Genomic DNA, 13,749 nt, shown 5'->3' on the forward strand with positions numbered 1-13,749 from the left:
TGCATTGCATTGTCGGTGAAAGGGTAAGACATTACGTCACTCGTTTACGAAAAATTGGCTGTGCACTAAAAACAACTTCGGTGCAATCCAACATAGCGGTTGATCATCTCAGATAGTGGCTAACTATTAATGTTTGTCATTCAGTTAAAACCTTAATCGCTTTATACTTCTTTGATCTCCTCCGCTAATTGCTGGAAGTCCTACTCAGTCCCGTTTTCCTTGGCCTGAAAGATTAATCTATAAATAGCCTAGTTAAAATCTAAAAACTCTATAAGAGAGATTTACATCCCTGGGTGATGGGCTCCTGATAACATCTGAAGGGCCGTACCGTTACACTTTTTTTTCTTTCTTTTTTTTTAATGCTTAAAGCTCTTTTTATGTTTGTTTTAATTCTTTCAGTATTTTCTTAGCTTAGTTTCTAAGTCAATAACTATGCATTTACTGTTTATACTCGTTCCGTCTTAAACTGTCCGATTATTGGGGATGCTCCTTCTTCTCCATATCAATCAGCACTAGCTTCAGGAGGCACGTTGTAATACGGATGATATTCATTGTGTTTGTTTGCATTCAAATATGGTGCATCCCTTTCCATTATCGCCTCCATTTTTTCGATCAAACGGTAGAAACTGGGACGAATGTAAGGGTCTTCGTTCCAACATTCAGTAATCAGCTCATATCTGTTATGAATGGAGAAAAAAAAGAACCATTCAATGCTTAGTAGAGCTCCAGTCAATTATTAGACAGTGTCAATAGACCTCTTTATAGCTTGTATGTTTTGATTTCCCAAAAGAGGTCCCAGGGGAATTTGACCGTTAGACATGAACTGTATTGGCAAAACAAAACATACAAGCGAAAGAGGTCTATTGGAATAAAAGAAATTTTTTTAGTAGAATGTATAGGCTTCTTAGCTTCATGAGTTTACAGGGAGGCTCCACCCTGAGGTCCAACTCCTTTTATACAGCATTTTTCATGACAGAAAAGGTACCCCTTTCGTATACATTCCTTTCCTGCCTACCCTGAAAAAATGGTACGACTACTTCACTTTTTAAGCCATTAAGCCCTTAACATTAAGCATACAATAAAGGCACCTGTGTTTAAAATATCTTTTAGTATAAATTACCGAAGTTACACAATTTCCTATCATTTCAAACATTTTAGCTCGTGAAATTCCTACCTTTCCATATACATGTGGCCTAAAAAGGTACTCCTTTTGGGTGAAGCTTCCACGTAAAGCCCATTAAAATGGGCTCTTGGAACGTTTTGGTTATCACGCGATTCCCTATTCCTTCATCCAGCCATTATTATGTAAAAGAAAAGAACTTTAACTTTATCCCTTTTAATTGCTGAAAAATGTATTTCCTTTTGAATACGAATAAATAACAGACTTGAAAATTTTCTCGACTTTTTCACAGACAGAAAATCTTACCTGGTCCTCTTAAGTCATTTTACAGACCGAAATGATAGATTTCCCTACCCTTTCATATACTTCGACTAGCAAAATTCCTATACCCCGAACCCAGGAAAGAGATTAACCTAATCACTACTTAATGATGCCTTTATTGACCATAAGGCCAATGGAGGGCTTCCTTGTTCAAAGAGTGAGGATCCCATCAAAAGTTTTCCCCTGCCGTCCGTCTGGTCAGTATTTAATATGATCAAAGAAAGCGTTAAAATATTTGACGAATTCGTATGCTGCGCCGTTCGGTGTGAAATGTAACTGAGCAGACGCACAGAAAAATCGAATCTGTTTGTTAAATCTAAGACCAATCTAATCAAGAAACGTACACGTCGTCGGAGCACATGTCAGGCCTTTCCATGCGATAACCAGTACAGAGCAGTCGATACAACTCTGAGTTGGTCAGCGTGGGGTATGGTACGCCTCCTGACAATTGCGAGAAAGAAAACAAATGATTACATATCAGCAACTGAATACATGCAATTTTCCATTAGATAGATTTCTATTAAAGATGCCTTAGTCGATTGTCACTCCTCCTCATATAAACTCAACAAGGCCATTTTGCAAAAATAGTTGATTAAATGGAGGTCTGGTATAGAGCCAATGCAGTTAAGAGTGTGTCCATGAGAAAACCAGGCAGAACCAGGCAGGGGGCGATAATGCTCAAATCACCGATTTCGCTCAAACTTGGCACAAATGTTAGGTATCAGGAGTTAGCTTATGTGACAGAATGTCAGATCAAAATATTAAATTCCCTGGGAGATCCGGGCTCCCCCTGTAAAAATCGCCATTTTGCCCGTTTATGCATAATTAATTAGCTAACTTTACAATGCCAGTGCAACAAACAGAAAAGCCACCTGGAACTTAAATGCACTAAGAGATAATCTGACATCATAAGACTTTAAGCACAATAAACTGTTTAAAGTCGCCGATTCGATTTCCCCCCTCTTAGCCCCCTTAAGTTGGGTCATCATTTCCAAGCTTTGAGTAAGACGTAAAATTAGGGTATTTTATTCCCAAATATCTCCGATGAGCAATCGCTTATCTTTATAACTTTTGCATGAGTAGTTAAAGCCATCACTTAAGTTGAGAAAAAGATCATAAAAAGTTTGGGCAATTCACTTTCTTCCATGTGTTGACATAAACTGTTCATGTGACTGAACGACTTTTGCATATTTCATCAAAATTCAGGCACTCACAATATTCGTGTGTTTGCCTTTGAATGAGGAGAAATCGAACGAAAAACTCATCAGGCAATGATTTAACATTAATAAGGGTAAAATCATAAAAATTGTTCTGCAAGAAGCGCTAACGATGATTTTTGATAGATATATACGCGATCTTTTCAAGTAAAAATAACATACAAAGATTTAATTCACAGTTCTACTTACTTTAACAATTTCGCCCTAAAAACAATATAAGCGATCAATAAAATCCATATACGTATCTCTTAGATGTCTCAACTGCCCAACTGCCTCAACTGTTGTGCCCGCTTTGATTTGTTCTTCATGCCACCTTCGATGTCCAGTTCAGCGTAGTTCAGCGTCGTGACTCGCTGTACGACTAAAATTCCTTAGCCATCAGTTTACGCACCAAAATCCAAATCAAGTTGTTTTAGGACAAAACAATACGAAAGGTAAAAAGCCGATTCTTAACCCATTGAAAGAATTATTTCTGCCACTGTTGTAGCTCAATTCACATGTTGCAAACGTCCGACATCTTTGATATTAAATGGAGCCCGCATTTTTAAGCAGCGGTTGCCAACACATGGAAACATCGTATCGAGAGTCTCAGGAGGGAGTCATAAACTCGTGAGCGCGGCTGTCCGATGTGCCTGGCCATCGTGACGTCACAGCAAAGTGAAGCGTGCGACGAGCAGAATTTTCGAAAATGGCGGTGTTATTGTTTTTCATGTGAACACTTTGAGCTTATTTTTTCCCGTGTCATGAAGCAGCAATGTGGTTTCTCTTTTGATCGAGGATACCATTACCTTATATTCCAACGGAAGAGGTAAGTGCATTTTGATTACTACGTGAAAATCCTGCAAAAAAGGTTTCTGAAGGGTTTAGGTCAGTCTCCAAGTTAGGAAAATTATGTGAGTGCGGTGCGACCTTTCGCTCGACAAAAACCCGTTTTTCCCTGGTTAAAAAGCATGAGAAAACTTGTAGCTTCGCTGCAAAGTAGTTTATATCTCACAGAATCCATATAGCATATAATAAATGTCAGGGAATGAACCACAAAAATGATCAGTGTATTTATTCGAATCAGTTTCCTCCGTTATAATTTTGCAATCTAGTTGAAGTGAGGTTGGTTACGAAAATTTGTTATAAATGAGCTGTTTTGTAGTTATTTCGGTTCTTCAGTAAGAAGTATAGAAGTATACTGAGTTGTTAAGCTTATTATGACCTCGTAAAAGCCCGATCGTGAAGAAGTTCACTCTTTTTGAGGCACTACCATATTTAGTCTAAATATTTGTTTAGCCCTTGTAAATTTTTGTACACCTTCTGAAAGTTAAATTATATATTAGGAAAGCCCCGGCGGTGGGGGGTAACACTCTTGAAACAAGACACCAACAGGATAATTTTAAAACCGCACTATCAAGCCTGCATGTGTACACGTATGTACACTGTATTTCACTTTCAATACCCTCTCAACATCTGGTAGTATAATGCATCAGTCAATTGAAACCCCGGCCTCCTGATCCCTGAGACTTAGCGAGGAATTTAACATTAACACCACTAATTTTTTCCCTTCCCAGGCCAAGTAGTTTGTTAAAAGCACCTTATGGCAGGGAATTAGTAGTTGTAGTTCTAGGTTTGATTTAAACCGCTCTCTTCCGTCTAGTACTCTGTATTTATTAATTTTATTTTCAAACCAATGGACATGTTAAAAGAAACTCTCAACGGCATTCCATCAAATTCATGAGAAATGCCATCCACTAGCTGAACTTTGTAATTCCTTTAGAACAGTGCTTCCATCTGTCGGTTAGCCTGAGATCATGCCCTCTCCCTATTATCCCTTTATGTCTCTCACGGGAAGATGGCATGATACATTTCTTTGTCGGATCACATGTAAAAAAGTCGGAATCTGGACTTTTTTCTGATTGGATAGGAAACAATACGAATGATTTGCGCTGCTCCAATTGGCCAAAATGCTGCCATCCGTTAGTTGTGGTTGATTTCAGTCTGCATTTTTGCTTGCGTAATGAGCAGTGAGTTCACACGCGAGTTTGTTATAAAATTTCTGTAGGCTCAGTTTTCTTGAATTTGAAGAATGCCTAAATAGAAATTTCATATTTTCCATCTCATCGTATACTAAAAAGTTGCAGTCAAAAATTCACCGATCATTTGAATGCAATTTGATACCGGCTACAAGTTACAGAAACGACAAACAGGTTCACTTTTCAAATAATCAATTCATGAATGGAATCTTGACCTTGATTGACTGTAATTCCTCCTTCAGAAACCTGCGAATTATTCTGAGCGATCTTCGCTTTCACAACACCTTTCAGTTCGTAAAATATGGTGTTTTTTTTCACTGATTTCGAAGTCAACGAGCTTTAACCTGTAAATTCTTTATTATTTGTAATAAAGGTACGGTAGCTCCAGCTAGCAGTATTTCATCACAAAAACAACACATTTAAAAAATTTTTTTAGGAAGCACCATCTGAACATGGGCGTACTTAAAAATTTTCTTTTCCCTAAAATTTATTTCAAAAGAGACATTAAAATATGATTCCCATATGGTAAACGCTTATTGGCTAACATGATAACATGATAGGTCAAGCAGACGTTACATTATGTAAATTAGGGGGCGGTTGACAGCTTGTTAAATGAATGCATCAGGTGTTATTTTCTATCCCTCTCGAGCCAAAGAAACAAAGAAGCAAAAAAAAATAACGCCTGATCTCAGGTTATCTGTCGGTTTACTTTAGTTTTGCAGTGTGCTTTTACATTTTAGGAGTGGGCACTTGGTTTCTCTGCTAGTCCTGACGATTAACTTCATTCTGGGTTTTCTTTTGTTGAGTAACGGCAACTCCTTGCTCTTGATTCTAATTTTGAGTGACAATTCCTGATTGCCTAGTCTAGACTAAAATCTTCAACCAATTGATCAGTTTCCTGGAATACAAACTCTCCTTATACCCTATCCTAGAGTAAAGTGCTTGAAAATCATACCCTTCAGAGTGGAACATACCTATATAGCCCATATAATGCACAACCCCCCTCTCCCCTGGAGGAAACAAGGGCCTCTAAGTCACTCATAATAAATCCCCCTCTCTCTGTCCCTGCTTCCAAAAATGCATAAATTATGCACTGTTAAATCCCTGCCCATGAGCTGGCTCAAGCAGGAATTTTGTTAATTCCACTGCACACAGGGCCAGTACGTTGTTAAATATGTGTTAAATCCTGACATTGGCTGCATTATATCCCCGCTATGCGCCAGAGGTTTGGGGGGAGGGGGGAGGGGGAGAAGGGTTTCAATTGACTGATGCATTTAAACACTGCATCCTTTACTCGCTTACTTTGTCACTAAGAGTAACTAATCAGTCTATCTAACTATACAAAACAGTATATAAATCTTAAACAGGTTTTCAGTAGTATCTACGGTGGTATGGACTAGAAAGTTGTATTGGTAATGCTAATCATTTTCTGTTTTTTCTACAGGATTAACACTACTTAGACCAACGACGTTTCCAAGCTTACATCTGTTACATGTAAACAGAATTGGAGACTAGACTGGCAGGCCTCTCATTATTACTTATTCTCTTGGCCTCTACATCATCGTTCGATCAAAACATTTATGGTCACTCCAGAACATAACATTTGATCATCTACTTGTTCTTTTTTTTGTTATTGACAATGTGATGAGGATTTATACCTAGAAATTATTTTGGTGAAACTGCTCACAGACAGGATTTTAGAAGAAAAATAATGAATAATGTGTTTTAACCGCCATAACCTTCAAGTCAATTCATCACTGGAAGCTTTAGCCTGAGAATGCAGACAGATTTCCAGTTGTATTTTTTAGTGACGTGAAACTACAACCCAAAATGTTTTGTTTAATTTGATTATTTTTGTCCAGCTCTAGTGCTTCTTGTTCTGTCTTAAGTAATATGACCTGTCTAGACTTTTTTCCTGACTTTTTCTTTTATTTAGTAAGATTATCTTGCATAGTCCCATGGAAAGTAAAGAAAAAGTGTTAATAAAAGATTTACACTATAAGTATTTTGTTGCTGGAATACTTGGGTATCAGCTCTAGAAGCATAATTTCAAGTGAGGTAGATATACTCCCACATAACAACAGACTTGGGAAATAGTTTCCTTATATACTTACCTCTGAGGAGCAAATGGAGCAATTATTATTTACCAACGAAAAACTTACACCCGAATAGCTTCGACAATCCAAGGATGTACAGTGTAGTTTAGGTGAAATGCTTGAATCTGCACTGATAGTTGGGATATGCGGACCCCCATGGAAACAGTTACTCCAGATTTCGAGCGTTTATTGACCAGTTTTAAAGGCGTCCTTATTACCATTTTTTGGGGGGAAGACTGAACGGCTGAACCTTGACAGAATATTTGTCCTCTCATTGATAAGCGATTTGGTACCTTCAAGAACTGTCTCTTCAGGTCGTAAGCCGTTTTCAAATAAGCCTCAATGTCGCTGTCCAGGTTCGAAGTGAAAATGTTCAAATCGCCGAGTCACTAGCCTTAGCGTTCTGTTCCCAATTCTGAGATATTTTCCACCTATTTATAAACGCCATTGTTTTGATTCTGATTTTTTCTTGAAGGTATTGTTGTCAGTGGAAGGCTCCTGTAGAATCTTGCGTCATCCCAACTGGCTATAAACGTAGTATGGGTGTAACATATTTCTTAGGCAATTTGTAGACTTAAACTGTATTCAAGCCCCTCTCAAGTCCAAACATTGACATAAAAAGATACCCTCGAATTAATCGTATCACTCGTTTAATTCGAGAGCTTTATTGTTGGATTAACTGGCTTATTTCTCTTGCCCTTCGCGGCTGACTCGCAAGGTACCTGCGGAAAGTAGTGTTTAAAGCCACTGATCATTTTTATGAAATTGTTATGAGATTTAATTTTTCAAAAATGAGAAAGAGTTTTGACCTATGTAACTTATGTTTTTGTCTCCAAGCGCAGTATTGTGTCGTTTCTGAGTTACAGGCCATTAAAGATGATCTTGGTGATGATTTTTATCGATCGGTAGGAGCGTTTGTCAACACTTTTGAGTCTTGTGGCCAGTGTGTTTTTTGTTTTCAGGTTAAAATTCCGTTATTGATACTTTAAATGATAACATCTATAGCTTCGCTTTAGTGGTTGAAATGATTTGCTCTACTGTTACTGAGAAATTGGACCGTGAACTTTTCACGACAAGCATTTTGTTTACCTTCTTTCAAACCTTCCCGGGCCGGCTTGAACGTGACGTCACGATGGCCAGACACATCGGATTTTCATTCGCCAATATCTGCTCTAGTGCCCAGGCCTTAGTTTATGACTCCCTCCTGGGGAGTCTGGAACCAGGAGCCAGGAGCCAGAGTTCAGCGAACAAAACGACTTTCCGACATTCTCTGAGATTATTTTATTATTGTATGCTGATAAATAATTTAGAATTCCAAATCTATTGGCAACTTTATTCAGACCATGATTATAAATGATCCCATGTCTTCTCAAACTCGGAGATAGAAGTCGTTTTGTCTTCGTGTTTTGGAAAGAACTATTTTTTCTATTTTAGTTGCACGTGAAATAGCAGCGAAGTGAAGCCGGATGTTGGTGCAGACCAGTTCAAAGAGACAAATAAAGCGTGAGACACGTCCAGATTGGCTTGCGACAAGAATTCCATTTTATTTTCATACTGGAGTCCTTTCTCCCCGGGGGAGTGTCCAAATTGCGTACAAATGCCCTACCCTGCTGGCACCAGATTTGACTGTCATAAACAGTGAATTTTTTTATCTCGCACGGTCTTTTAGGGGTCTTATAAAACCTAACTGTGACACTAATGTTCCCAAGTAGAATTCAAAATACACCACACTTTCACATTGAGTTAGATATTTTTCTCAAACAACCGCTTCCATATGTTTAACACCCTTCCCACATTCCCTCCGAGAGATACTTCAACTGTAATACTTCGATTTCAAATTTCTCACCCTACCCAGGTAAGGTCAATTTTCTCGTCCTAGACATCGATCTCGGAAGGGCCTTTTTGCGTACTCTTGGGCACCAAAACCAGTTTAGTGCCCAGCCGTGTGCCGTGCTGAGGCAGGCAGATGTTGAATTATGGACAGACACAACAATTAAGTTACAGACATTTGATGTTCCGGTCCGTGAGTGGTCGGAAGACACCCGGTAAATAATGCCCATGGGGTTGCCCAAGGAAAATTTGGGTTTTAAGAGAGTCGAACTGCAGGAGGTCTTTAACGAGGAAAAGTGCGGACACATCTACTTTTTGGAGGGAATGTACTGCATGCAATTTTTAAGTTACAATATACTATCGATAAATCTAATTTGTTTCTAAAGTTCCTCTTATACTCCGAGTATCTTAGGAAATACAGGGAACGCAGAGATCAGACCATTGCATCATGGAAAATTCTCAATCAGACTGTCATCGTAAAAACTAAAAAAGTGGTCGCGGTCGTTTACTGGATGTGGATGTGTTCGTTTACAGGAGATTCCAACTACAAGCGCTTTGACTGGATAATATTTGGTGTGTTGAATAAGTGATCGCTTATTGGGAAGTGGTCACTTAAGTTGGGTGGTCGCACGTAGGTTCGACTGTGCCTCGTTAAGCGAAAATTTGTTTAAATGTAAGAGAAATCCTAAAATTGTAATACAGTGGAAGCTCTCGTACGAGGACGCCCTCGGGACGAGAAAAAGGTGTCCTTAACTGGATCTGGCCGCTTACAAGAATGAATCTCATATGCAGCATAGTTACGCAAGTGGAATTCAGCCACTTTAAAAGTGGTGTAAAGGTTAGATAGCCGCTTACGGAAGCTCCTCCCAGCTACAAATTAACACTGGTAATAGCAAAAAACTGTTTTTCAGTGTATGGTTACGCTGATGTTCCTGCCTTGTTGTAATTTAGGTAAAAGCATACAATTCAGTTTGTATTTTCAAGTGTAACCGGACGAGTATGTGAAAAAACGGTAACTCTGAAACGGAAATATAAGAATGATTCATAACAGTGACAAATAGCCATATGATTGTGGACATGATATGGAAAAAAAAACAACAACATTCAGAGGCGGATAACATTTCTTTCGAGTGTCTGCTTAGGAGAGCTTTAAATCAAAGCTAACATCTAATTCGCCGGTAAACCCTTTAAGTGTCCGCGGCCGCCTACGGGAATGTAAAAATCCAGAGTTTGTGTGGGAGTTGAAACGGGATTTTGTGATGGCGGTCGTAAGTAGAGCTTTTCGCTATATACGAGAGTGTCCGTTAAGAGAACTTAATATACTGTATGAATCCGCAAATGACAGCTTAAATGAGAAGTGAATATAGTGTATTAGTCTGTGTTGAAGAAACTGTTCTCTTACACCTTCCAACATTGAATAAACTCAAAATTTCAAGTAACACGACTTTCACAACCTATTTTCAACACACCAGTTATAACAGGATATTGGCGCGTACAACAATAGATAGCGTATTCCGCATTCCGGAGTCCGGTAGTCCCGCGTCACATTCCATCTTTTTGGCACTATTGGCAGAGTCTAAAGTCAAAGATGGAGGGTGTTCGAGCAGGTGGTTGTTTTCTGTAGATATAGATGGATTGTCAGTGATCCTTCTTGTCCTTTGAGAATGATTTTGTTCTTTCTGACTACAACTTTTTTCAAAGACTTCGAATGTTCGGTGAAAAGCCGACACTTAATTCTGCAATGTTTCCAGATGTTTCGATTTCATTACCTCGTCACGAAGTAACGCCACAAAGGACCGGACGTAACTGGAGCAGCAAATCTGGACTAAAGCACCTGAGAGACGTGTATGTAACATTTATTCACTATCTTTTATCCTTGTTGGGTCTTGTTTCACCAAATTGGACCGATCGAAGTTTTGAACTAACTCTTTTGCTCCTTGTGTTTACTCAAGCGTTCCATAAAATATCCATCCAAACGTCCATAAATAACACAGAAAACATGCCTCAGTTGACACGTTCTAACAATTCCGCTATTAGTATCGATAATGACGCATCTGATTTGTGACTTTTCGTCAACTTTGTGCTATTTTTGTTTAAAAAAACGAATGTTACGTTTCTTCCCATGTTGGTCAAATGACAATTAAGCGTCAAGTCTGATGTACATAATACGTCATTATTGATAAAGTATGAGATTGCCCAAATATTTTATGATTGATTTGATAACCTTAAAGATGTCTTTCAAAGAATATGTGAGAATTAAGTACATAGGTTGTTGCTCATGGGAGATGTTAGCCACTAAAATACCTTAAATTTAGGGTTTGGTCAAAACAGTGAGAAGATGTCCTTAATTTAGGCTAAATAATAGGAAGAGATCGAATTAGAGAGTAAAAATAAATTACTGAGCATAAAGTTTGATAAACATAGAAGATGATAAAGTTGATTAGATTTGAAGTTGTCTTTTCTTCTTGTTGAACAGCCAAACCAAAGTCAGCTAATTAATTATGCAAAAATGAGTAGATTTTGTCGTTTTTTTGGGGGGTCCCTGTAAATCCCAGGGAATTCAATATTGCGACCTTATTTTTTGTCGAGGTTAATATCTCAACACACCCATCAGTTGTGCAAAGTTTGAGCGAAATCCGTGATTTGAGCATTATCACCTCCTGCCTGGTTCTCTCATGGACACACTCTTAAATGTGTAATGAAAGAAGGCACTCCAGGGTGATTAACAATAAGGCTTCTCGTTTCCAGTCATCAAATGTTCGCAAATTTTTAAATTTGACATATCAAAATATGTATTGTCACTTACGGTTATCATCTAGGGGATCTACTTGTCTCAAATGCACTTAATCAATTAAAACAGAGCCCAGATCAAACAAGAAAATTCAAACTTGCCGCAAATGAAACATTATAAAACATTGTTTTCGCCCTTCCTGGAGGCAGTAACCTTGATAACAATCGTAACAGTTAAGCCACATCCCACCATGGCAAAGTGGGGAAGGTGGGTTAAGGCACGGTCCTCTTAATTCCCTTGGAGAGCTCAAAACATTGCAGTATAAAACCATTATCCTGCGGGTGGTACATGAGTTTTCAACATTTTGACATCATTTCTACGGTCGATAAGAGTCATAGGTTATGAAAAATGCTTTTTTGATATGTCAGTCACCTCAAGTTTAACATGACAACTATAAACTACAAAATGACTGTCCACTCACCCAAGGTAGCCATTTCCCAAAGAACAACACCAAAAGACCAACTATGAGAAAAACCAGAGGTTATAAATATGTACAAATTCACGGCATTTATAGTTTGTTTGCTGCCCACGGAGCAGCCTAAAAATGCGTGTACTCTTGAGTTTTGGGTGTAATAGGAAAACTGTTAAGGACTGGAAGAATCCGTTTTTAGCAGCTATATATTTCGACAGAGATGCCTTCTATACTATGATTCCATATTTGGGCAAACAATTTTCCGTGCTTCTAATTGGACGGCTAAAAACCCTAGCATGGTTATAAAAAATAAGGGGATTTAGGCGCTTCAGAATTATATGCTTCTGTAATTTTTGAAGGCAACTACAATTCTGAGAAGTGATTCAGTAGAAGAGTTTCAATAGTTCCCTTGTCAATGGAGCGGGAAAATTCATCACTCACACATCACTTTTGGTCGTGTAAACCCCTTGATAAAGTGATTCAGGGGCCATCCACTTTACAGGAAGTTTTCTGGACTTCGCTGAGCTGCTCACATCTTCATAGATTTGTCTCATCAACCCAAAGTCTGACACTTTGATCTGGTTGTCATGGCCAACAAGAACATTACGGGCAGCAAGGTCTCTGTGAACAAGATTGTTTTCGGCGAGATGATTCTAATAACAAATAAGCAACGAAAAAACGATTAAAATGATCTCAAAACATAATAACGGGGGTACGCCGAAGACCAAGTAGCAAAGTATAGATGAAAAAATACAAATGAAAAGTAAATACCGGCACTGATCTGATCCAAAATATTTACCTTTAGATTCATAACGAAAAGAATTTAGCCAAAACTGGGTCGACCGAAAAGGCATTTTTATTTCCATATAAGCCATTTTAATATACTCGTATCTAGAAAAACAGACAATATATTTATCCCGTCTATTTCATGTTTATAAAATATTGATATTGAATATTCTTCTTTCCAAGTTATACTCAGAATCAGAATCCCAGCAACATAATCCAGAAAATAAAGATAATTACCATTCCTTTAGCTATTTGCCAGGCAAATGAAAACAGTTGTTTGGTAGAAAAGTTCTCCTCTACGTCACAAGGATCCTCGTCTGACTCCTCTAGGTTTTCAGTTGAAATTGGCATTGCAGAAGCTTGGGTTTTTCCTTGTGATGTCGTTGGCCTGGTTAGAAGTTCTTTGTCAGTCACTTTGAATTCCTCATCTTAATTAAATTGATAAATAACTATCAAATTTTTGGTTTAATTTGAAAAAGCACAGCTTTCAATATACTTTCCTTGTTAGTAAATAAGGAACTAACGGATAAAAAGATAAAAATAACATAATTTGCTTGAGCCAGACAAGAGCCACAGAATATATAAGTATTATCTATTAAAAGTAACTTCAAAGTGACCAGTCTAGAGCTAGATAAAATTTACTTTGGGTCCAAGGTACTGTTTTCAAGTCTAGGATGAAAATCCATGCCCACAGTTTGATGTTTACCCAGAAAGCATCGGCCAGCTGCTGAACACTAAGTAGTTAAGTATAGATGAAAAAATACAAATGAAAAGTAAATATCGGCACCGATCTGATCCAAATATTTATGTTTAGATGCATAACGAAACGAATTAGCCAAAACTGGGTCGACCAAAAAGAAGTTTTTTTCCATATAAGCCGTTTTAATGTACTCAAATCTAGAAAAACAGCCAATATATTTTTCCCATCCATTTCATGTTTATGAAATATTGACTTTTGAATTCGTCTTTCCAAATTAAACTCAGAATCAGAATTCCAGCAACATTATCCACAAAAAAAAGATAATTACCATTCCTTTGGCTATTTGCCAGGCAAGTGAAAACATTTGTTGGGAAAAGTTCTCCTCTACGACACAAGGATCCTCGCCTGATTCCTCTAGGTTTTCAAATGAAAGTGGCATTGCAGAAGCTTGAGTTTTT

The 13,749-nt window shown here is 38.1% G+C and overlaps 1 protein-coding gene across 1 annotated transcript; it reads right to left on the reverse strand.

The window, feature by feature from the left end:
- Positions 1-316: 316 nt before the first annotated feature.
- LOC140949439 (tyrosine-protein kinase receptor Tie-1-like) lies at positions 317-13,277 on the reverse strand. Its single transcript, XM_073398600.1, has 6 exons — positions 13,250-13,277; positions 12,829-13,019; positions 12,247-12,458; positions 11,815-11,855; positions 1,786-1,882; positions 317-677 (listed from the first exon to the last, which is right to left on the reverse strand). The coding sequence occupies exons 1-6, from the start codon at positions 13,275-13,277 to the stop codon at positions 503-505; spliced, it is 744 nt and encodes a 247-aa protein (XP_073254701.1). The 3' UTR covers positions 317-502.
- Between the last annotated feature and the right edge of the window lie 472 nt (positions 13,278-13,749).

This window comes from Porites lutea, chromosome 10 (genome assembly GCF_958299795.1).
Source record: "Porites lutea chromosome 10, jaPorLute2.1, whole genome shotgun sequence".
In the NCBI taxonomy this organism is placed as follows: domain Eukaryota; kingdom Metazoa; phylum Cnidaria; class Anthozoa; order Scleractinia; family Poritidae; genus Porites; species Porites lutea.

Bases quoted from the DNA above. Each gene is read 5' to 3' on its own strand.
- LOC140949439 (XM_073398600.1), bottom strand. From the start codon at position 13,277: ATGGATTTTCATCCTAGACTTGAAAACA. The intron at 13,020-13,249 runs GTACCTTGGACC...AATTTAATTAAG, and splicing joins TCATCCTAGACTTGAAAACA to ATGAGGAATTCAAAGTGACT. The intron at 678-1,785 runs GTACGTTTCTTG...CATTCATAACAG, and splicing joins GACATGTGCTCCGACGACGT to ATATGAGCTGATTACTGAAT.